The 25561-nt window shown below is 35.3% G+C and overlaps 3 protein-coding genes and 1 pseudogene across 3 annotated transcripts; 1 reads left to right on the forward strand and 3 right to left on the reverse strand.

Annotated features, from left to right (window-relative positions):
• LOC120331396 (pre-mRNA-splicing factor ISY1 homolog) lies at window positions 1-3310 on the forward strand. The gene has a single exon (XM_039398466.2). It carries the CDS (start codon window positions 1251-1253, stop codon window positions 2085-2087), a length of 837 nt encoding a protein of 278 aa, XP_039254400.2. The 5' UTR covers window positions 1-1250; the 3' UTR covers window positions 2088-3310.
• LOC120331397 (sterile alpha motif domain-containing protein 15-like) lies at window positions 3266-6214 on the reverse strand. Its single transcript, XM_039398467.2, has 2 exons — window positions 5935-6214; window positions 3266-3476 (listed from the first exon to the last, which is right to left on the reverse strand). Exons 1-2 carry the CDS (start codon window positions 6096-6098, stop codon window positions 3266-3268), a joined length of 375 nt encoding a protein of 124 aa, XP_039254401.2. The 5' UTR covers window positions 6099-6214.
• A 323-nt stretch (window positions 6215-6537) lies between these two features.
• LOC144424375 (cholinephosphotransferase 1 pseudogene) lies at window positions 6538-7961 on the reverse strand (annotated as a pseudogene).
• Window positions 7962-12705: 4744 nt separating this feature from the next.
• Window positions 12706-18303, reverse strand: LOC120330950 (uncharacterized). The gene is made up of 6 exons (XM_039397939.2): window positions 18166-18303; window positions 16794-17057; window positions 16322-16567; window positions 15257-15490; window positions 14708-14813; window positions 12706-14158 (listed from the first exon to the last, which is right to left on the reverse strand). Exons 1-6 carry the CDS (start codon window positions 18218-18220, stop codon window positions 13870-13872), a joined length of 1194 nt encoding a protein of 397 aa, XP_039253873.2. The 5' UTR covers window positions 18221-18303; the 3' UTR covers window positions 12706-13869.
• Between the last annotated feature and the right edge of the window lie 7258 nt (window positions 18304-25561).

A 25561-nucleotide genomic window follows, 5' to 3' on the forward strand; every position in this document is an offset into this window, starting at 1 on the left:
TATCGGTACTTACAGTTTGTTTCGCGCTGCGAAATACGGCATACCTAACCTTTGAACTTAGCATTAACTGGACTGCTGCAGCCTGCTTTTGGTTGCGATGCGAAGTCAGGTTCTGGTTCCTTTTCGTGTGTAATTTAATTTGTTAGCTGTGTTATTTATATTCTCATTTTAAGAATTCACATTGGCCCAAAGAGTTCGAAATACTGGACCAAAATGCTGTAATGACGGGAATAGTACGGGTATACCGTGCCGTTTCTCGCGTTCAGCTTTGGTTCCCCGCGACTTCCCTACCTCAGAAAACTGTACTTTATTATTTTCTCGTAATTTGTGCCTGTGTTATTCATTTATTTTTACTAGTTGGATTGAAATTGATTGCTCCTGATTCATGTACCGGTATGCTGTTCACAAGTTTTGAATTTATTTATTTTTTTAGTTAGATTGTCGTGATGTGTTTTTCTACTTGTGTGAGTGCGGATGAATGAGCATAAACGCTGGCCAGCGTTTGCTATAAACCTTTCTCCAGGTTTTCTCTGCTGAAGCTTATCTGTATATGGAATATGGGCAGTTTACCGAATGAATTTAGTATTTATTGTTTGTACATCAATTTCATTGGTTTACAACCTTTTTTTGTTGAATTTCTCCCTTCCTCCTCGTTCCAACCTCTTCGTTGCTTCCTCGCTATACAGTACTTCACAACTTACAGATCGAGAGAGATTGTCTCGTTCAGAGAATCCCATTTTGGTGATGAACAAACACCCTCCATTGGGGGACGTCTGGACATTGTTATCCCTCAATATCAGTAAAAATACAGAAAAGCGCAATGTAAAAACTGCATCGGCATCATTGAAAAATAATCCTAGTTATCGAAGGAAAATTTTTCTACCGCGGCTTCCGAGAGTTTTTAGCAAAAAAACACAATTTTGGTCACATGACGGCCGCGATTAATTTAGATTATTATCGAGGCAAGCATGGCGCAATATGCCGTTGTGCCAGACGCCCCTCATTTGGGGGGACACAGAGTGTTTGTTATATCGAACAAAATGACATGATATTCTTGGAATATAGTGCGCCCTACTGCTATACAAATAAACTTTAATTGTTAATCAGTGTCTCAGATTTTTTGTAGAAGCAAAGTTTTTGCTTTCAATTGCAGAAGCCTGACTATTTAACTTATTTAACAAAATATTATTGCAGAAACTCCAAGTTAAAAAATCTGAAGCGTTCTTTAGTTTTTTCAACAAACTTGAACCATGGCAAGAAGCGCAGAAAAAGCCATGACGGCTTTGGCAAGATTCCGTAGAATGAAAATGGAGGAAGGAAAAGTTGTAGAACGTCGTCCATACATTGCTTCTGATTGTGACAATTTACAAAAAGCTGAAAAATGGCGTCGCCAGATTCTTGGCGAAATTTCAAGAAAAGTTGCACAAATTCAAAATGCTGGTTTAATTGATCATCAAATACGGGACTTGAACGATGACATAAATAAACTGTTGCGTGAAAAAAAGCATTGGGAAGATAGAATTATTGAACTTGGGGGTCCGAATTACAAACGTATCGGCCCTCGAATGCTGGATCATGAAGGCAAAACAGTGCCAGGAAACAGGGGATACAAGTACTTCGGAGCAGCGAAAGATTTGCCCGGTGTGAGAGAACTCTTTCAGCGAGATGCTCCATCAAAGAAACGTAAAACAAGGGGACAATTGATGAGAAATTTAGATGCAGATTATTATGGGTATCGGGATGAAGATGATGGTGTGTTAGTTCCGCTTGAAAAAGAGGTCGAGGCTAAGCTTATTGCGGAAGCCGTTGAAGAATGGAAAGCCTCACATGAGAATGACACTGCCAATATTACAGAAATAACATCTAAAGAGGAGGATATTTATGCAACAGATAATCCGGAGGTTCTAGGCGAACAATATGAGGCAGATGAAGGAAAGCCAGGTTTTGTTGCACATGTTCCAGTCCCAAGTCAAAAAGAAGTCGAAGATGCATTGCTTCGTCGCAAAAAACGAGAATTGTTGGAGCAATATGCGAGCGAAACATTACAAATGCAAAGCTCTGATGCCCGTACTTTGTTGGGTATTTGAAATTGTTTTCTTAAATGCCTCAGAAAGCAAATAGGGCAAGGGTCAATTCTTTCAGATGAGCTTCATTGCTTTGCTGATCTAGATTGATTCGAGGTGCGATACCCATCAGAATAATTGAATACAACAAATTCATGTTCACTCGTATTATCGGGCCGAATGCGCATTTTTAAACACTCACCAGCTACAATGGTAGATACAGAACAACTTTTTGCTTATAACTAATGCACACCAGCAAATCTCTATCAAGGATTATATGTAGTAAGATTGAATTTGACATAGCTGTGTGCCGTGGAATGCATTATACTCCACTCGTATTATCTTTGTAACAATTATTTGCTTCATATCCTTTAGTTGACGGTTTTCCGTGAGCACTTCGTTCATTCTCAATTTTTTTGCTCATCAACCATTGGGCCCTGAAGCTTCACTCATGGGTCTTTAGAAGGGTATGAATAAATGTTTTGTTCAGCAAAGTGGCGCAAAAGAGGCATTCATGAGCACTTTCCCACATATTTTAAATAAAAAAAATTATCTTGTCTTATAGAGAGTTAAATGCTAATTTTATCTGTTTACCAAATTGTTTAGTCCTAACATTTTCTTGAGCAGTTTCCCAACGAAACCACTATTATTACCACTACCAATAATATAGCTAAATTCATTACAGAGAAGTTCAAAATAATAATAAGGTTGCAAATTCAAAGCTACGTTTGATGAAGTCACTCTTTTATTATTACTGCACAACAAGCTTTAGAATGTCCATCATTTCTGTGGTATATATTGATTTTTTCTAAATTGGTTCATACTAAAATTGTTTAAAATGAGTATTTTAACATTTCCTGGTCATTATGAACGGGTTCTAAGCCTCTCTGCTATATTTCTACTGAATAAGTCTTACTGTATGTAACAGGTACTTCCTTCCTTTCTACTTCCAAACACTTCTATTTTAATTCCGAACTTCGATTACCACCAATGAAAGTATCAAATTCAGTTTGCGGCTGAATTTTTACACCTTGCTAAATTGTGAACAATGCCTCATTTGTCACACTAGCAAAAATTGGTGTCCTGGACTGTTCATGTCTGGTAGATTCACAAAATGCACTGGATATTTTTGGTAATAGATTGCATGTATATTTTCCAATACTGAGGCTAAAAAAGTGAAAAAATGATTCTTTGCAGGTTTCTTATTTCCCTTTCAAATGTTGTGAATATAAAAGTCCATCTATGTATTCTCCAGTTCGACTTTTCCTCTCTAGAAACATTCCCATAGGTGTTCTGGGTGGGAGTGACACTGATCTGTTCCAATATGGAGCTTCAAGTCCGAGTAAATCACGAACGCTTGCTGATATAAACTTGATATGCTCAAAATTTGTAACGCCGAGTTGTGGTAAATGACTGAAAAATAATATAAACTTTGATAGTTTCTTCAATTTGTTGGTCATGACTAGCTTGATAGTTTGGTAATAATTCATAGACCTAGGTCATTTGGAATCCATGATGTGTGGGAAAATAAAAGCGACACGAACGTGACAATTTCAGTCGATGTACAATTTTAACAGGCCACAGTTTTGGCAAAATGTCATCGTCTAGTGCAGCACTTTTCAACCTAGGTTCTGGTCTGGAGAGTTATGTGAGAGTGTCTCTTTGAGTGGATGTTTGTGTAAACAGTAGCTTTGCCAACTATTGAGAATAAAAAACCTAGGTCACTCGTGGACATGTGAATTTTGATCCTGATTTGAATGTTTTTGTAAAAAATGCAATAACAGAAGGGTCATTGAATTGAATTTTTTGCATTTGATCTTCTGTAATAATTTAATTGTTATTGTTGAGTGTCCAATACCCAAATATTTAACTTTCATACATCATGCATGTTTTTGAATTACTGTCAATGAGTCTTCTGTGATGAGCCCAATAGCATATCACAGGATCTACAAGGATAAGGTTGAAAAGCACTTGTCTAGTGAGAGAGACCCCACGCCAATCATAGTTTCGATTAACGTTTATCGAAAAACTTGGCCAAAAATATTGAAAAGCACCAAACAAATATCTTATTATCACAAATGCCCATGTGCCAAATTCCTCATAAGAGCTGATGTTGAAACTATTTTGTTAATTAATGCCACTTTTGGATAGGTTTTGAATGACCCATGCTGCTTGGAAGTATTTCGAGACCCGTTTTCATGATTGGTGCTGGTTTATCAAAATTACATGATTGTTAATGGCATACTTATTTCATTAGATATATTTTATATACAATAAATAATATTATGTAGGCAGGACCTGACATTACCATGAATGATTAAACAAAGATCCATCTAGGATCTTATATACAAGCAATAGACTACCAAGTTCAGGGTCCATGAAATTGTCTATATATCACAAATCTGATTCATATTATATGCATGATGGTGACTCTAGTCTGCAAATTTTACCGAATATGGGATAGGGCAGGGATGGCGAACCACTGACCCGCGGGTCACAAAGTGACCCACCGCGTTTTATTCAGGACCCGTACAAATAAAATAAAGATGCTAAAATATCAGTGATAAAAATTGATAAAGTCAGCCCTAAATTAATCTAACTATAATGCATCGTCAGTTGGGCAGTCAAGGCTGCGATTGCTTATACGACGTTCTCCTATTTTTCAATTTTCTTCCGAAAAATAACACTAGGGCTTATATTTGGGGGATGTCTTATATTTTTATTTATCAAAAACAATTACAAAGTAGAGAATCATATACAAGATATGAAAACCGATATCTATTTACTTATAAATAACACGTTTTAATACATAGGTTATTAATCATTTAAAAAGTGTAGGATAGATTTCTTGCTATCGACTAGGTCTTATTTTAAGGGGAGGGCTTATATTGACATCGTTTTTGAAATTCAGGCTAGGTCTAATTTTCGGGGAAACACGGTATACAAATTGTCGGACCCGTATGGTAATTTTCAAAACCCCTAATCTTGTTCGCATGTCTGCACCGTTGTATACCGGTATCCGACTATTGGCTCTGACATCGTTTATGATATAATAATGCAATTGATATGTTCATTTCCTCCAAACTTCTTGGAACCATAAAATAATTTGCCCCATCATCCCAAACGTTTTTGATAATTCATATGCGTGTTTTCGTACTTTAATTTAATAAAATCGAGTTTCATAATAAGTCCCTGATAGAAGTAAAGTTCAAAACTAGACCAACAACAAGAGAAGCTTACAAGATTTGTTTCAGAAGTTTCTTATAGATACAAACATTGATCAAATATCTGTGACCCACTCTCTTCTGTTCCGCGATAAAAATATAATATTCGACCCACTCAATGAAAAAGGTTCGCCATCCCTGGGATAGGGTGTTCGTGATTGAAGAGAAAAGAGCTTCAGAACAAATTTTTTGGCAGTTTTGTGCAATATCTGTGATCCCATAGGTTAGTTTAATTTTTAAAGGATGGGCCGTTGTGGGAAGAAAGAATGTTGACTTCACGAAAACCAATATTTGTATCTAAATGGAATCTAATTTGATTGGCAAAACTGACCGAAAAGCAATATAACTTATATCTGCATATGGACAATTAGTAGTTATTCTAGCACAGGGGTGTGCAACATTTTTTGTTGTTGCTGGGCCATATATTCAACTAAAGACAACTGGCTGGGACGCACAAAAATTTAGGTTTTCCATGTACAGCAATAAAGGCATCTGAGTGTTGACATGTCACACTATATACACAGCTTGGCTGAGTTGTGGCCTGCGGAGCGGGACACCTGTTGCGAGTATAAACCTACAGTTCAAATGTTGAATCCTAATGCCTACTCGTTTTTCCTCATTTAGCATTTACTAAATCGGTAACTTACCTCGCGTCGGCTAGAATCAGTTTACGGCCATTGACTAAATTCGTTCTGAAACATTCTCTGTATTGTGGGAATCCTATCTCTTCAATCCAATTGGTGACATCTTCAATCGTCCAATGAATACTAGTTGGTACTAATAAGTCTTCTTCTTTAACAGGTGTTGCCATTACCCTATAATCATTTACTATAATTCAAAAATGGCTGGAATCTGATCACATAATGCAGTTGCATTTAATTTATTGAAGTCAACCCTGAGCGGATTTCGTTGCTATGGCAATATTCGCTATAACGAAAGGACTTTTTTTACTAATCGTCTGTGGGTCTGAAGCAACGACTAACCTAAAGCGATGCTTTATTGAATTTCCTGATTTTATTGAAAATATCTGTTTCAATCTTCTGTGCAATACATCAAAATTCATGAATGTTGGAGCTTCAATAAACTCCCGCGTTTCAGATTATTTAGGTAGTAACCTAAACCGTTTCTAGTCTCAGTTACCTGTATCTACTCGTATTTTCGTTACCGATAAACCAAGTGTAACGTCATTGGCCACCTGCAATTACTTTTCAGTATTGCTTGTATATGCTTCTAGGCAAAAACTTGGTTTAGAACAAATATTATATACAAAATTTTGATTCCGACATTTCATAATTTATTTAATATCGAAAATGAGGCTTGTATTTACTCCTACTTTACAAGTGATGGAAAAATTGAAATTGTATCTTTGCACTCACAAAATGTAGTATTTTAAAATTCTGAGCAAATGAATGGAATATTTTGTATACGTATTCAAATATTTTAGTTTACATATAAATCTCATCAAGTTTCATATATATCTTCTTTATTATTTGTAATCGAATGTGGAAGCAGTCACTGAATAATGAACTTCGAACATGGATGTTTTGAAAAGTCGAACAATTTGCATGCATATATCTTTAGAGTAGAACACGAGATCTATCACAGAATAAATGAGAACAAACAATAATAAAACGTATTCGTTTTTGGCCATTCCAAAATATTGATGTAAAATTAATACCAACGGCCCTATTAGAGAGACATCTAATATCCGCCATTTACTGCTCGTTAGATGTGCTACTAATAGACGACATGTCTGTTTTGCTGCCACTAAACCATAGTATAAAATGTACAAGAATGGCTGGATCTGATAAACCTTAGACTTGGAGATATTCGCATATGCAATTATGGCAATGATGAAAATAGTGAATAAAGGTGATAAAACACTGGCATGTTCAACTTTTTTCGCGGTTATTACTGTGCCAATGAATGTAATTATTGAACCAAAAATTGGAATCAACATCATACTTTGGAGAGGCATGTTTGTAAATGGTATGGTTACTTGCCAAACTTGCGGACCGTAGAGCCCAGTCGTAATGAAAATGAAAAACAAAGATAATTCAATTTCATTTACGTCTATTTTCCCCATGTATATCCTGCCTGTGACATACGTGGCCAACTGTCCACAGAAGAACGAAGTCACTGATCCCATCAAAATTACGAACATCAAATACGGGAAATTCCCAAGAAACAAAGCACACATAGTCGAAATTAAAATTAAAACTATTGACAAAGAGTCACAACCGTGATCAAACACCCATTCAATAGGAGATGGCATGCCAGTTCTTCTGTCTTGTTTTCCATCTAAAGCATCCAGAGTTACGTAAATGAATAATCCTGCAGCATTCAGAAAATAAACCCAAGATGGCGCAGCCTCCACTCCAGTAGGCGAATAGAAAACTGTGATCAGTGTTGTCATTATATTGATAAGCAAACCAGCTAGAGTTAAAGCGTTAAATGGAATCCACACCGGGATATGGTTGATTAACCATTCCCAGAAATATTGAAAATATGGATCAAGAATCGATCTTCCTTCAACGATTCCAACAAACTTTTCCATCCGTTTCAATTGTGCAGGCGTCAATGAATACATTGTGTGACTGGGAAGTGACTGCAATGAAACTTTAAAATCATATATTTGCTGACTAGAATTTTATTTATTGCGTAAATGAATCTTGAAAAATACAAAGAAAAACTTATACATGACTGCAATTTTGGTTTCGTCTGACTTGTGTCATTATGCACCTGTGTTATTTTTACTCAACTTTTTCAAGGTTTATTATTAGATAGCAAGTAGAGTTTTAAAACAAATATTATAGTCACTAGCCTGTAGGGTTTAATATGTTATTTCTTGTTGTTCGCTGGGTAGTCCTTATCTAATGAGGACACCGCGTACACCGTTTCCGAAGACATGTGTTGATTTCGAGTACAAAGTGAACAATTCAAGATAGGCTGACAGCCAGACAAAACACAAGTTACACTGTACGCATGTCAAGGTGTATAAATTAGTCTTTTAGTGGCCATCCCTCTCATAACAAGTCATTTATATATACTTGTTTTGGTATCTTGAAGGCATGACGCTTTAATGTCATGGTAGCCTACAGACCGTGCGATTGTCTCTCTTTTATTACCCTGGTTCGATTCTAATTTTAATGTTCGAGTAAGATTAAAAAACACTTTCAAGTTAAAACACGTACAACTGTTAACTAAAGGCAGGTGAATTAAACCAATATATAGGTTATAAGCCTACCTTTCAAGCCTTATATGTTTTCTCACGTGACATATGTTTCTGTTATTCCCAACTCCCCCCCGCAAACGTTCGTGTTAAAGAATTTTGTTGTCTTTATCCCCTTTCTTCTATATATTCAATCTTAAAGCATATTATATTCCTATAGAAAATCTCCGCTAACAGAAATACCCCAAACTCTGCCTCTGTACCAGGTGTACTCCAGTAGTGTGTGTACCAGGAGGGGATTAGGCCATAATTTGATTCCGATTTTTCTTATTTTAGTTCTCTTACAAGTTACAAGAACAAAAAGAGTTACCTCCATATTGGTAAACACACTTCTGAAGCGCCGTTCCAGGTACTGAATAAAATATTTTGTGAAGTTTACTGTGTAGATATACTTTGCTGCATCACAAATTGGAAACTCTTTCTCATGCAACAACAAATTAAGAATGAAGCGTTATATTACTAAATATGATTTACGCATGAATCGATTGCAATGATTACGTGTTCGAGTCATCCCAAATAATAATTCATGTAGTTCGTGACTGAGTGATGTTCGCTTTCCCCTACACATTCGTTGGCCCATAAGAGTTCTGAATAAAATGAATGACGCTAACTCACGATCTTATTGATTAAAGTTTACGCTCAGTCAAGTCATGATGTACAGTTGACGGACCCGACTATGCTTGCTATTGAACAGTCAATTTTGAATTATTCATCGTCATTTCAGCGTGACATAGTAAAGCACGTAAATTTGTCCAATGATTGAAGCTTTATAGTAGCCGTTCCCACAGGGCGCCTCGCGCCGCGCAAGTGCACGATGCAAGTGCATGATGTTTGAATTGGTGATGAGTTCGGTGACGTTTATCTTCTGTGGTCAATGGGAGATGTACAATATCGGAAAATTGTATGTCGCAAAAATAGACATCAATGAGTTAGTGGTACTTATCTCAACTGTCCTTATCTATGTTATCACTGGCATGTGTGGCCCTCAGATTAGGATATCAACTATTCCATATATAGATTTGCCCCTCAATATCCTACTATCATTGTCTGTTGCAACTTCAATTGCTTTATCAATGGCTACATTCATTTGGGTAGTAATGGCGCATATACGTCTTGAACACGCCAGCGTTTTACAACTATTGTTCACCATATTCGTCGTTACGATTCTTACAATAACTAATACCTCTGAGTCTATGTTTAATTAAAGCAGTATATTTGTTTATATTTCATTCTGTGGTATAGTGGGATCAAAACAGACATCTCATATCTCAGTGACTCATCAACCAGTAGCTCATGAAATATATTTGATGTCTCTTTACTGTCACGGTTTGCATTGTATTCAACGTTTTGGAGTAATTGGGAATTACTATGTTTTTCTATGGGCATGCTTAACTTGTTCTTTGATAGATATAATCGTATATTTCTCAGTAATTTGCTTGCAAGTTGTTCAGCAATTCCAAACATCTATGTTTGAAGTTCGTTACACAATTTCCGCCTTTACGAACAACCACTATGTACAACATACTCAAAATAAAAACAAGTAAACAATTCTTTGTTTAATGTTATTCGTAAAAGAAGTTAGAGTAATTATTTCCATCAATTTCGTTTCCTAAAATATGTTGTGTAATCAAATGATTTAAAAAGCTTTTTTTGCATATGTAAAATTTTTATCCGAACAAATAGTTTTATTCTAAGATTTTACGACAGCATTCAAAACAATTTGTGTAATTGATTGCAAGGCGTTAAGTAAAACCAAAAATAGGAAATTGAAAATTGTTTTATAGCATCCTTCGACCATCCAGGAAATTCCCTGCCGTGCGTATAGCAATGGAAACGATTATGGTATAGATTTTCGAATTTATGTTTTATGCAATCTTTATTGAAGGTCTTGAATTGTCTGCCGCGAAAAGCCTAAATTGTCAAACAAACCTTACATACTCACACTAAACACCCACACCTGCCTATGATCTCAATATTATACTCTTGCGTCGTGATTTCATCGCATCTGTTTGCCAACTATATAAAAAGTGTACTTACTTGATTACGTTTTTATTTGTTGTTATTAGTTTGTTTTGTGAGCAACGAAATGTGGAAAATCTATGGAGACTTAGGTTTTTGGAGTTAGTGAAGTATTTTCGACGTATTTTTACCATTTGTTTATATTTATTGCATGCTTGTTGTATATTTGCCTCATGACAATTATGTATTGAGTGTTGTATGAAAGTAAATGAAGATAAGATTGATTCCTACTGATTTAAACTATGGCGTATGCCGTACGGCATCGTTTTTTAAACTGTGTGCTGCGGAACATTGGTGTTCCGTGAGCTCTTCCAGAGCGCTCCGTGGAATAGGGATCAAGATTGCGACTAAATTGGTCGGACAGGAAACTTGTCCCCCAACTGGTGACAAACAGGTGGACACCCTAGCTATCTAAACAGGCAGATAGGCCTCGTGTCGGTCTGGAAAGCATGGGATTTTTGTTAACCGTTCATATCATTACCCGTCGGCCTAATTTTTTATCTGTCAATTTTATAGCAAAATTTTTAATTTTACAATAGGTGAATTTTTTGGAAATCACCCATCAATTTTACCTTAAAATGTCATGGTGTCCCGCGAGGCGAGATAAAAAGAGTAGGCGATGCGAGGCTTGAAAAGTTAGAGAAACGCTGGCGTGTAAAATTGGTTCGTTGTGGGATGAACGAATGCTTGTCAATCAAGATGTGATAGTTTGTATGTCGACCCTGAATATTTGAAATACTAAACTAACTACATTGACGATTTATGTATGTCTGCAAACTGCACCATTCTCACATAGACATTAAACTTGACATTAATTACCTCTTTTAAATCTTTGTTAGCTTTATAAAACTGTTTTCTGTGTTTCAAATGAATCATTCAAATGAATGATTTTAAATGAATCAATTTCACTTAAAATTTCTTTCAATAATCTCAGTAGTCGCATTCACAAATGCTGAATTTTCAATGCCAACTTTTTGAAATCTAATCTTGAAAACACTCTGATACTAGAGTAAATCCGTTCTGTGTATTCTCTTTACCTAAGTAAGTATATTTCAATTTTCCGTTAAAACAATGAGACAATACAAGGCAAAACAAGCAAATATACGGAAAATCAGGAAAGTAGGCAAAATCTGGTAAGATTTAAGACGTGTTGATCCACGTGACCACTTACCAAAAACTGCAAACAATAGTTGAAGTAAATTTGGAAAAAAAATCAAAATATATGTAGATATGTTATTACATTTTAGTTACCACGGACCGATATAATTTGTACCAACTGTTTTCGGATTTCTGCTTTGTAGACTCAACACCCGAATTAACTCCCGCCACGTGACAGTGGCTGAGCAAGGGTAAGATAGTCCCGAAATTTTCAAACCATCATAACTAGAATTGACAATTATTATGATCTTTCAAAATTGCAGCTATATCTTGTTTTGCCAGAAGAAGTAAGACTATATGATCTAACGTAAGCTTACATATATATATTTGCTTTTTTGTGGGAAGATATAATGGCAAGTCTAATTTTCAGAGTGCAAGTTTCACCTTACATCAGCAAATGATTCTTTGAAGATTAAACGAATAATAGGAAAAGAATGCGCAGCGAGGAAGAAATAAAGGGAGCTAAAAAGGGAAGGGAAAATTTCGGAAATTTCCGAAAAATGCTGTTTCCGATATGACGCGACGCTACGCGAAACTGGGAGATTAATTGATATCGCTAGGTTCGATACGGAAAGTATTTTGTCAGGATTTCGTGTCCATATATTTGAGCATCGATCTCTTGTTTAGATACAGTGGCCAAAATTTAGGAATGCAAGTCATTGGCGGGCCGCACATGTTTTTAGAAAGTAAAAAACCGAACGGATGACCGATGAATCATATTTTTTCACACAGATCATATCTCGAAAAACTGCATTTTAATATTTGCGCCAATAAACCTTTGCACCCGGCCCGCGGGCCGTAGGTTGCCGACCACTGACATAAACGATTGTAACACGACTGAGCTTAAAATACAATCAATCAATCCCTCTCAACATTAATTTTAACACTCATCGTTCAAGCATCCTTGTTGCAACTGACGACATACGGATCCGAAGTAAGAAGTAAAAAAGAGAAAGGAACTGCGGTTTAATATATAAAACCCCAGTAACCTCCCAATAATACAAAATTATTATTTCCATATTGTTATTTTATTACAAAAAAGAGAAAGAAATATAAAGACACCAACAAATTAAGACTTTACTGAGTTGTATGTGTAATATATAAACGGAAATGGAACCTATAATGAAAAAAAAAGAATGATTTTGTGGGCATTCATGCAAATTTTATTAGATGTCATTTTGTAGACTATACGAATACGAAGAACTGGGAACATTGAAACGAATAACGATGCACAGCCACAACATATGTTTTCCTAAGTGCGTTTGATGTACTGGTGTTTTTGTCTCGATATTAGCTTTATCTCACGCAGAAATACAGAATGTGGGATGGACAATTTTCAAATTTACTCGGTATATAAGACAATATTCTAAACTCAACATGAATTATTGGTTTTAGAGGGTGTTAAACTCTGGAACGCAATAATATATCAATAATGTTATAAGGACTTCGGGATAGTGTTTCAAAAATATTATTTAAAAGACCTGTGATGTTTTGCTTACAATTTTCCACGAGATGTAAGTCTGGCAATGAACTGATATGGTTATTTATAGCACGATTGGTTCTGCGTTATTATTGCAGATGTATTGACTTGAATTGTTCGTGTTAGGTTTAGAGCTAAGATCTGAAGCCCGAGTCCATGCCCGACCCGACTCGAAATTCGGACGGGGTCGGGCCAGAAATGTCAATCATTCTATCGCAGACTTTTTTTTTTAAATGGGGCGATTCGGTCGTGTTTTGGTCACCAGAAACCGTGGTCTGCAAAAAACAGAAGTTGCCTCATCAACACGACACATACTGTACTAAACTCTCGCAATGACAATTTCACGAACTACTAAATAAAATATGAAATTTCGGGTTTGCTTCGGGCTCGGGCCTGCAAATCCAGTTAATTCGTCGGGTCGGGTTTAATACCCACAGGCCTGGGTCGAGTCGGGCTGGAATTTTTGGGCCCGATCTTTCCTCTAGTTTGGTTGTCCTTAATGCAAGTCGTTTATATGTATTCAACCGATCCCATTTATTGACTTTAAATTTGACTTTATGAAAAGTTTTCCCTTGCATTTACCTAAGCGATTTGTTACAAGTTTTGAGCGTTTCACCTTCATCTTTTGATGCTTCTCATCTCGTGGAGTGCTTGCGTACCGTTTGTATAATTGTTCATTTGAAATACTGTAATTTACGTATCAATGGACTCATAGTGAACATTTTCAATTGTTTTTCCATCGCTTATGACCACTTTACTATCGGTTTCTCCTTTTGTGATCTCATTCAATTTATCATACTTATTCCCATTCGCGTCGCCGTTAAGTACAATTTCCGTTGCCGGCAGCGGGCGCTCGTAAGTATAGTTTCCATCGATAGGTATAATGTATGCTTCGGTGTACTGGGCTGTTCCGTCTCGACTTGGAGGACCGTTTAATTGCTTGGAGTCTTTCCTCTCAACTACCCAGGTTCGAAGTCTTTTTCTGCAAACAAATTTTAACATTATATTCGTGATTTTTTATTTAATGCAAATAATCTCTTAATCAAAATAGATTTGTGCTCGCAAATATAATCATAACATTGGTTGAAGTATACTAAAATAAATCATTATTATGATTCTTTTGTACTCTTTACTGTTACATTATTGACAATTTTTGGCGCTCCAGAAGTATGTGTACCAATTTGGAGGTAACTAATTTAGTTCGCCTACTTTACATCAAGTTGTGTAAAGGGACTGAAACCTATGGGCAGGGGGTATATTCACTTGGCTAATACAGACAGTCCTGAACTCGTAATAAAAAATAAAATAAGAAAAATCGGAATTAAATGATGGCCCAACCCTAACTTGGTACACACACTACGGCAGTAACCATATTGTATCGATTCTACTGTATGACAAATCTTCTGGTGAATATTGATTAAGACAGTACTCATATACGATAAAATATTCGACAATTCATAATGCTTCAGAAATGTAGAAATGTACTTTACACCGATTTTTCAACATTAATCAAAGGAAGCAATAATATTACCTGAAAATAACAGCAATAACAACAAACAAGAAAATAACAAGCAAGACGACAAGAGTTATTATCAGAATCATATTCGTGTTGCCGGCGTCTTCAGGCTCCATGGTATCTGATAAAATTTAAAGTTAAGATTATCCGTCAGTCAGTCAGTAGTTTATTTTATCACAAACCGAAAGTACACATTGGAAAAACATAATCAAGAAAGATAAAAAAAATGCATTTCAGTGTCGAAGGAGACGCGATAAACGAGAGATGGTTATCGTCACCTTTGAGGGAGTATGTCTAACATTAAGTCATACTGATAAAGAAGTCAAACATAAAATACTAACAAGCCGGACTTTGAGACACATTCAAGCGACCCGGTATCCCGGAGTCACTCTAGTTAACGTTATTGAATTGGGAATGTCTGAGTTGTGAATTATGTCTTTTTATTTTGACACCAAAACCATTGGCATATTGGGGACAATATTTGCCAAAATAAAAGTTGTTTGCTCTCGAATAAAATGACTATTTTTGAACTTGATTAGGCCTACTTGCTTATAGTACATTTACCTTTCGCTATTTTTGTGCTCGCTGTGATCCTAGTAGTAGTTGTACTTTTAGTTTTTGCTGTTTGTAACGTTCTTTTTTCGATATATTCCGTACTCGATATATGCGTTGTTGTTGTTCGGGCTGTGGGGGTGGTGACAGGAGTCGCCGTTGTGGTTGTGACAGTAGAAGGAGTTGTGCCAGAGTCTGTTCCCGCTGCACTTACGTTGTAGGTCATTGATATGGCACCGGGAGACACTGTGTGAACAGAGAAATGTTTTGTTTTGGGATTTTTATGAAGAAAGTTATTTGAAGAGAAAAGAAGCCAACGTCAGCATCTTGTTTATGTTGTTTCAGATTATCAAGGTTCGTCAAGATGGCATTTACACTATCGTTTTGTGGGTGATGACTAACATTACATGAGGCGAATAACCACACATATCATTTCTGTGGGTATGAGATAGACAACTTGTTTATGTAAAAGTACATTTAAACTTGAGATGATTATCAGGATTTTCACGGCATAACCACATCTTTTGGCCTTGGTATCCTGTTTGATACGCATATGCGTGACTCATTTTGTTTTGGTTTGTATATCACAACTTACGAAAGGTAATTTTTGCATTGTATACACAAAGCCGATGTTTGAATTGGACCGTACAGAATTTTCAAACTTTTTTCCGCTAGGCTTTTATTTTTTTTTTCAGTTTGAAAATTTACTCAAATTGATTTGCTAAATTCCGCGAAAATCCGCCTAGGATGATCAGCCTGGCACAAATACATAAAACGAACAAATTGTCATAGAATTATCTTTATTCAATTCGATGCAATCAAAGTCTTTATTTGCGTTAAGCTAGCAGAGCATTTCAAAAACAAACCCACATGGTTGGAATGAAATTCGAACTATTGTGAAAGGATAGGATTTACATATTTATCCCGGGGAAGAGGAATGTCGATAAGACGACCTAATCATATAGCGAACCACGGCCTCTCGTCCGGTTTCTAGTCCATGTCGGGTATGGGATTAGTTAGCCAGTTAGTTTTTTCAGATGTATGGACATGGATAGGAAATAAAAAGTTCAACTTTACCTGTAGTCGTAGTAGACTGAGTAGTTAGCGGCGCGCTGCAGTCAACGAACTTATAATCCAATTTAAATCCAGCTTTTGTGAAGTCGGCTTCCTCAGTTTGAAATGATATATCCAAAGGCCAGGTTGAGTGGACAAGTGAATGACAAGTCGGATATTCCATCAATATTTTGCGATGGCAATCCAGGTTTGAACTGTATTTCATGAGAATAGCGAGACAGACAGGTCCTTCCTTTCCACATGCTCGAACTGTAAAGATGGGGTTTAGATTAATTAAAAATGGTTGTCGTAGATGTTTGCCCAGCTTCGTAGGCCTAAAGGTGCCCTTCGATATTGTTTAGTTTGGAAAATTGAACTGAAATACTGTAATCTTGAACCCATTTTGGGCCTCTGGTTAAAGAATTCAAATCGGGCAATTTTTCGGAGCCAACAAGTCTGACTCATTTAACGTGAACAACTTAATATTTATTTTTACCTGGCCCTAGATTGAGAAAATTCTTCGTGTTGTAGCAAACATCGGCTGCATCTGGCAAACCGTCTACATTAGTATCAACGTTAACTATATCGATTATAAGAAGCTCCGGTACACGTCCTTTTGGCGGATTCAGACTCCAGTCACATCTCTCATTTCCATAATAGTACTCCGGATAACCCGTTGATTTTAAAGACCCGGACATGGAATATAAGTTGAAGGGTGATTTTCCATTGGTACATGCACTGAATGCAATTGGCAGAAACCCTGAAAATAGGAAAGTCGTAACAAATTAAACAGCGATCTTCGCCTGATCACTTACTGCACCATCACATGAATTCCTCGCATAATTATAGCTATATAAAAAAAGGCTTCTATATTTCATTCAACACTGAGAGCATACAAAAGCGATAATAACCTCCATACAACGTTATATATGCAAGGCCGTTTAAAACTCAACAGTGAACTTTTAAACTGGGTATTGTGGACGATTTTTTAAAGACGAATTGGGCAGTTAAAAAATGATAGGTGATATGCAAGTATGTACAATTTCTTACACACCAATATACCGTGTTTCCCACAAATAAGACCTACCCTGATAATAAGACCTGCCCTGAAAATAAGACCTAGTATGAATTTTAAAAATGATTTTAATGTAAGCCCTCACCTTAATAAGCGCTAATCGATAGCGCAAATGTTTTTTTGACTTAGTCGTCAGCAAGAAATTTTTCCTACTCGTTTTAAAAGATTAATAATCTATGTTTAGCAGTTATTTTAAATAAAAACGTGTTATTTATAAGTTAATGGATATCGCTTTTCATATTTTGTATATTTGTAAATCTCGTAATTCTCTAAATGAAAATAGAAGACATCCCCTAAAAAAAAGCACTAGTGTTATTTTCCCAAAAAAATAATTGAAATAAAACATCGTCTTATTTTAGGGGAAACACGGTATTACTGATTTCAAGGCTAATACATTCTTATTTTCCCAATAATCCTCTGCTATATAGATGGTCTGAACAATTTGCCTATTTAAAAACAAACGACCTTTTATTGTATTGCATCATAAGTCCAAAATAAACGAGACGATGAACGTAATAAGCTATTTGCGAAAAGAATCTTAGTTCCGCAAGTCATATTTTTCAAAAAATGACGTAATAAAGGCTAGAAATTTTTTATACTAAATTCGGTATCAAATAATAAAATAAAGTTCAAAATCAAAGCAATTTTAAGCTGACAGAACTATAAAAATATTTAGCACATATTCAATTTTATTGGTAACTTAGTAGAAAAAAATCCCAGTGAGAATTATCTTATCACAAGCTATTGTGACGAAACACCACGTCAGGAAGGCAAATCAAAAATCAATTCTTACCAGCAAACGCAAGAAGGAAAATTCCCAATCGATGATCATGATTCATACATCCCATGTTAATGTGTTTGTAAATGTTCAATTTGCTTTCAACTAAACTATGAGCTAAATTTAACTACAATCTGTTAAAATACAAAACGTATAAATGTTCGTTAACTGTATATTATTTGATGCGATTGGACACGAAATGGGCCTATAGATCGTTTTGATATTTTCTTGATGTTGTTAGAATTCTTGTTATTATAACAAAAAAATCGCTTTTCTTTTTAAGTACACTTTAAATTTTTAGTGATTAAAGATTGTTGTTATCGCTAGAAGACTGTTACTTTTATTTTTATTTTCAAAATATTTGTGATCTCTGGGGCTTTCCTTTTATTGTGCGATGACGTCTTCAAAATTAAAAATTGCGCACCTTGTGGCGATTCCGCGTTCACCCTTGTTCCTATGGCCGGGCGAATTCGTGAAGACAGTGGTACCGGCAGTCTACTGTGAAAGATTTCATACCCGTACTACTTTGTTTTGGCTTTCGTGTCCAAATATTTGATATTACTCTATTGTTTTTTTTACAATCATAACCATGAAGCAAAACTAATAAACCTGCCGTAAGTTACTAATTAGTTGTTTATGCGGTATACTAACTAACATATATCACTTCATGCCAATCGTTAGGTGTATCCGAAGGGCTTTTTAGTTAAATGCCCGGTAAGTCAAGTAAATACTCTTGGTGTTGTAAACAAGAAGTATTTGGATTTCGTACACACAAGCCTATAAACTTATGGCTCCAATATCGGTTCAAACGAGCCAGTATTCATTGCTTTACAAAATGAATGCCAAACGTTCAAATGGGAAATACAGAGGCATAGCTCGGACTTATATACCGTATTTAAATTAATAAGAGGCAAATTTGGAATCGAACGAAGAAATATATTATTAAATCCCATTGGTCTCGCTCACTCAGTGGCTTAATACCAAGTCATTTCCTTATTAAAACCATTCTCTGCAACTTAACTCTTATAATTTTATGTGAGGCGTTGATCAGAGCAACGGCACAACTATTAATCTGAAAATTCTCAACTTTTTTCAAAACGGCTCTTCGCTCATTTTTTCTTCCCCCACTACAAATAAAAATTATGTTATATAATCCTTAGCTGATGTTACACGCAACTCGCAATATAATTTTTGTACTGTTTGAATACTTTATAATGTGTGAATATTCTAAATATGTGTATAGACAATACTACACGCAGATACATACATATAAAATATCTTTACTCTAAAAGAGCGAAATTTCGGTCTCGGAAGAAATTTTTCCCTGGGTCGGAAACCATTCAGTGCTGCTAGATAGTCTTAGCTATGTCGGCTTACAGATAGTCCGACTATATTTGCCTAATTGCGATTTTTTTGTCAAGTCGGAAATGCCATTTACCGTTATTGTCACATTAGACATGCTCTATGTCGCTCTCAAAAAACGACAAACTTTTCTTCAGCCTGCTTGTGCACGGAAAGAAACGCTAAACGTTCTCTTTGTGCGCAGACAACACAAAATATATTTCGCCATTTAATCGAATCCATAATTTGGCACAAATTTAACGCACGAATTCGATTAGAGCGGCGGCAAAATATTGGCAGGGATTCATAATTATGACAAATGGATGTCTTTCACGTCACGTGATTAACGTCGACCAATGATCAGCCTTAGATAATTAGGCTTCAATCCAATCAGACATTTCTGGCGTGAGATGTGAGGTGAAATTTTCACACTATCTTCGCTTATCTATTATGCATTTAAAATCTCAGAAATTTGACCTGCTAATTTACGTTTAATCGATGAAATCAAATGAAAAAACTAGATGTTTCAATGCTGTCAGTAAATAATGCGATAAGCTGGACAAACCATAATCACATGAAGCAAGTCAATTTATCACGTTTTTATCAATAAATAACCTCCGCACGATTGTAAGTTTTATTTCTGGAAAACTTAATCTTTGACTCGTCTGGGATATAATTGCAACGCATCAAATTCAAATTTATCATACGCATGTTGTTAACCAATCAGCAAGGAACTGGCCAAACAAGCCCTTTGCCATTTATAAATAATTCCACTCATTGAATACGGTGCGTTCGATGCAAATTTTGTGTAATATAAGTTAGTATTTAATACATTTAATAAAATTGATTGCAAACTAAACTATTTTTGAAATTGTTGGCGAAGTGTTGATTGCGTGAATGTTGGTATCTTCCGCTTGATAATTTATGCATAAAAATCGCTCAAAAACGCAAATAATCGAAAAATTTGCGTCTGTTAAACTACTGATAATATTAAATCATGAAATAACTAAATATTTGCGCATGTTAAACCTGGCCGGCTTTACATGCTGTAATAGTTTTAGTAGCAAACTTAAAATGGATGAAAAAAAAATTAATAGAATCTAACTCCACACTCATCCTTCCTCTGTGTACTATTATATTTACTATTTCCTAACAAAACCTGCACACTCAATTGAAGCTAGGCAAAATCAGTAAAAACATCCACTAACAAGCTAAATAAACTAAAAATCTATTTGCGAACTGCCAACATTGATGGCAGATCCTATGTCGTTACAATTGATATTACAAAGAATATTTAACTGACATTTCATGACACATATACCCATTTATCTATTTTTTCACACCAGCTTGCAAGAATATATGCGTTGAAAATTTTCATATCAAAAGTTCATACACTGTATAAAATAAATTTTATAATTGAAGAATATATAACTATTCATTATTCGGTTCTCCCGAAGTATTCGTACCGTGATGGCGCACAATCTTAACATAGTATGTGTACCGGGTTAAGGTTGGTTCTGTTTGTGCCTCATCTTAGTACAAATACTTCCGGATCCCCCATTATTTAGGGCCAAATCGGTTTCAATCTATTGGCTTAAAATCAGACTCATAACAACAACGACTTCAAAAAACATAATATATAGCATGTGGCACAATGGCGCAACAAACAAACGAGGAATGACTAACTTCCTCATTTTACTAAATTACCGTCATTAGGTGATAGAAGTCTGGCCAACACACGATGACTTTGTAAAAAGTTTCAAATACGATTTCTGAATAATTGTCAAACAAACAATTACTCTAGCGCAAAACGATTGTGTTTAATTCCCCGAGGAAGATAAGTAGCAGTGCGCATTGCGTGGGCTTGTTGGCCTAGTAGTACTGTATTTACAGGGCCGGACCCTGCGTTTTAGAGACTTCAAACACTTCAGACTTTGGTGCCTTATATATAAAAAAATGAAACGGGCGGTATTTTTGGCAATAGTTGGTATACCCACAAACATTTATAGAGTGTTTTAAAATGATAAATTGGTACGGAAAAAGAAAAAAATATTCCTTTCAATCTGGCAAATATTTAGGCCTGTGTTGTCTGATCAACACGAATTGTTTAATTTAACACTGAGGCACCATTGAAATTGATTATGAAAATTTATTTGATGCTCCTTTCTATTAGTGCCCTAAGCACGTGCTTATTGTGCTCCCTGAGTTTATATAAAGGATTTTTCTAGTCCCGGAGAACTAGAATACAGAACCTGTCACTCAAACTTTAAATTATTATCGTTCCTGACTCAGAATTTTTCAAGGCGTCTGAGGAGCGGATGTAAAACGTGACAAATTACATTAAACTAGGTGTCGTGTCGGTGCTGGATTTTAGACATATCAAACGTTAAACACGTAAAAGGCTTGTGATGTAATAAATGATTGGAGGATGGCCGGTTCATAATGCGAATATACGACGAACAGATCTATTCCAAAAGCATGCAAACAGCGCAATACATGACCAACAAAAACTCAAACAAACGTTTTTTTACCTTTATCAAGGACATTAGCGCGTTTCTAAATGAATCTAACCATAGTTTTCGACACTCACGACACGACTGGAGTATCAGTATTTCCAAATCACTAAATTCCCCTTTTCATAAGCCTATTTTACCCAGCAAGCAAATCTCTATATGCGGTCTACGTTACTTATTACTCCGAGAAAAACAACGTTCAGACCTGCTGGATGATCGGCTTGAATAACTATATCGTCCACGAGTTATGACTGAGCGGACCGTGTGATTATTTACAATCATTTACTCTGACATGTCATGTCCAATTCGTGTCAATTTAGTAGAAAAATATCTCAGTTAAAATGCAAATTTCTTGTCTAGCATTGTTTTACAAATATGTACATCGTGATTTAGTGTGACGTAATTCGTCGAAATTTCGCCATATATAGATTATATTTTGAGAAATTTACACCTATGCTCTCATATAAAACGTGCTCAAAGGTAGATTTAAATAATATACATTAAATTTATCATTATTTTTTTTATAATTGTATAATCATTTAAATATACTTTGAAAATTGATATTGCTGATGACGATTTAATGATCGTAACAACCAAATCAAGCTTTCTAACTTTCTTTAAAATGACATTTTTACCTGTGTGTACTATATACTATCAATCGAAACAATAATTATCAACAACTTCTTCATTATGCTTAATTGCTATTACAGTAGCTAAGGTCAGTATGCTTCGCTACTTTTTATTTCAGGGTGTGTGAGTCCAAATTTGCAGGGGTGTTAGACATTTTGCTGTTAGCGATAAAACTAACGGTACTCTCGAAGTATGTGAACCAAGATGGCCGACACCGGAACTTAATATGTATACCAAGTTAGGGTTAGGCCATAATTTCAGGTACAAATACTATGGGAGTCACTTGGCTAGTCCCGAATAGGAATTTTAGTAGAACTAAAATAAGGAGAATAGGAATAAAATTATGGCTTAACCCCAACCTGCTACACATTCTACGTTGCTGTGCCCGCCATCTTGGTTCCCATAATTCGGGAGTACCAAGCTAACTACAACTTATGCAAATGTGTTATGTATCCGAATGATCATCTACACTGGCATATACGCTTATTTCTTGACATTCAGATACAATTGTATTTAAGTTAGAAATTAAAGTGTGGTGCGACATCTCAAAATTATGTTTAAAATTTTACCCATCTAGGCGTGCAGGGATAGTACTGGTTGAGATAGCTTGAGATTTTGTAACTAATTGATCTCTTTTGTGTTTCAAAATTCGATACTCGGTGATATAACACAAAGGAATATTTTGTATTTAATTTTTTCCACATATTCTTTGAGTATTGTTCGATTTCTCTTCGTCTATGGCTTGGTAACTTCTCGACCATTATTCCCAATCTGACATTGCCAATCCTGTTGGTCGCAGGCGATATTTTGTCTTGCAATATCTTTCAGACAGGAATCGATTGTATCATACGCTTGCTTAATTAATACATTTTACGCAGAAATAAACTGCACAAATGCTGAAACTCATTCAATGTTCATGTTCAAAGGGTTTCGATCTCCGAAAATGTGCGACTTTATTTACGAATCAATTGAAATGCAATTGAAATTTACATGTTCTTTAGAAGTGTATAATCGACAATTCCATCGAATTTTGACGGATTTCCAAATCGTATCTTCAAATTATTTAATCTCGCAAGTTTAAAACATCTCTTCACTCAAAGAATCATCTATTTACGTCGATTAATACCATAAGTTTTATAATAAAATACAAATCAAACGAATCCGGTTATTTATATTACAAAATCACCGCAGTACTCTTTCTATTCATCTAAAATTATATCATAAAACTGATCAAAATCGATATTCATGAAGCAAATTGTATCTCCCTTGCACTAAAAATATTTAGTTTACAATTCCGGTGTAATAATAATAAATAACATGTGTTTCATGGGCTATACGGCAATTTATGACTGCATTTTGGGGATTTTTTGTTACCATAAATGGTAGCTTAAACAGAGTGTTTAGCACACTGGATCAACCTGTTGCTTCACCAGTTAATATTTCAGATGAATCTTTGGATCCCGACTATTAAATTTTCGGGATGATCTTGCTATTTCGAATTATTTGACTAATGTCATTGTGCTGTTCTATTCGGTATTAATAACCCTGGCAGTATCATATGTGAACATCGTAATTTCCTTGAAAATTTCATATTTTGAAATCAAGGGAAAAAGCGAGCTTTTAGAATTTTAATTCGAGTTGAGTTCTGTGAGGAATTAAAATAAGATTCCATTCCCGGTAAGAATTTCCACTTTTTATTTTACAAAATATTCCAGAATTGACATCAACCAACCTATTGACATCAAACTGACAGCTTTATTAATGTGACGCCGATCTGTGACTCTAAATGTATTCTCGATTAATTGTACCTGATAATATACTGATTACCTGATAATAATGATTATTTTCGTTTCTATAAATTCGATTAACATTTTCAGAATGCAATAAGTGCTTGTATGATATTTTTTTCTGATATTAGTGAAAAGTATCATAACTATTCTTTTGGAAAATGTAATAATTCGTATGTAGAAGTAAAATTGAAGTAAAAAAATCGATCATTTTATCTTTAACGTATGCCAGATATGAAATTAAAATAAATTGAGTATATTATTCATGTTCAATTTCAGTCCAAATTTTTTGAATCGAATATTTGCTAAATAAGGACATGAAAATGACAAATGAACCTATTCTTATTGGTCTACTTTCATATGGATATTGCAATGCAATTTTGCGGCGTTAGCAGTAAGACATAAATTCATACTCATTTTCCAACACCAATTTGCTCTGTTCTTGAACGATTTACTGAAAATCGCACTGTTCCAAGCTTGCTATCAATAATTCTTTCATCAAATAAACCAAACGAGATGTATTCTTCAAGATATTGTCAGATATCAGTGGCTACTTTTATCTGTCTTGTTCGGATCAAAATGATCGAATGAGCGCAATATTACCTAATTATACGAAAAAAAAAAAAAAAAAAATACGCTCTTGCTCAAGATGCTAAACTTGACATTCTGACTTTCCCCTTTTCTTTCTATTAATATTCCTTGATAAATTAGAATTCATGAACTAAATATTTTATCTGAATTTTATTTTTTCTAAAATCGACTCTGCAGTTGTTCAGAAACTTACATCGCAGATTAAACAACGGTGCTGTCGACTGACCGACCATTCAGTAATATACTGTGGTCATCACGCGCATAACTTAGCAACTTGTGAACTTTAGACTAGCTCATTTTCATTCAAACTATTATTTTTAACGTTTCCGATTTCTTTCGGATATCAGTACCACGTTGGTGACGCATAGCACCTTTTCAATGACGTCACTGACTCATCGCGGGTTGGACCAAATATCACAAATATTTGTGTGATGTAAAACTAAACTTTACTTCAAACTGTATGATACATATGGTAAATATACGCCATGCTGTATTTTTATTTTTATGAAGGGCATGACATATACCTTATAGCCTACGCAAATTATTACA

This window comes from Styela clava, chromosome 6 (assembly GCF_964204865.1).
Source record: "Styela clava chromosome 6, kaStyClav1.hap1.2, whole genome shotgun sequence".
Taxonomy (NCBI): domain Eukaryota; kingdom Metazoa; phylum Chordata; class Ascidiacea; order Stolidobranchia; family Styelidae; genus Styela; species Styela clava.

Excerpts from the sequence above, each read along its gene's own strand:
- LOC120331396 (XM_039398466.2), top strand. The coding sequence starts at position 1,251 with ATGGCAAGAAGCGCAGAAAAAGCCATGACGGCTTTGGCAAGATTCCGT.
- LOC120331397 (XM_039398467.2), bottom strand. The coding sequence starts at position 6,098 with ATGGCAACACCTGTTAAAGAAGAAGACTTATTAGTACCAACTAGTATT. Across the intron at positions 3,477-5,934 it reads CTGATTCTAGCCGACGCGAG|TCATTTACCACAACTCGGCG; the intron begins GTAAGTTACCGA and ends ATTATTTTTCAG.
- LOC120330950 (XM_039397939.2), bottom strand. The coding sequence starts at position 18,220 with ATGGGATGTATGAATCATGATCATCGATTGGGAATTTTCCTTCTTGCG. Across the intron at positions 16,568-16,793 it reads TTTTCTCAATCTAGGGCCAG|TTCGAGCATGTGGAAAGGAA; the intron begins GTAAAAATAAAT and ends CCATCTTTACAG. Across the intron at positions 14,814-15,256 it reads GAGCACAAAAATAGCGAAAG|ATACCATGGAGCCTGAAGAC; the intron begins GTAAATGTACTA and ends AAATTTTATCAG.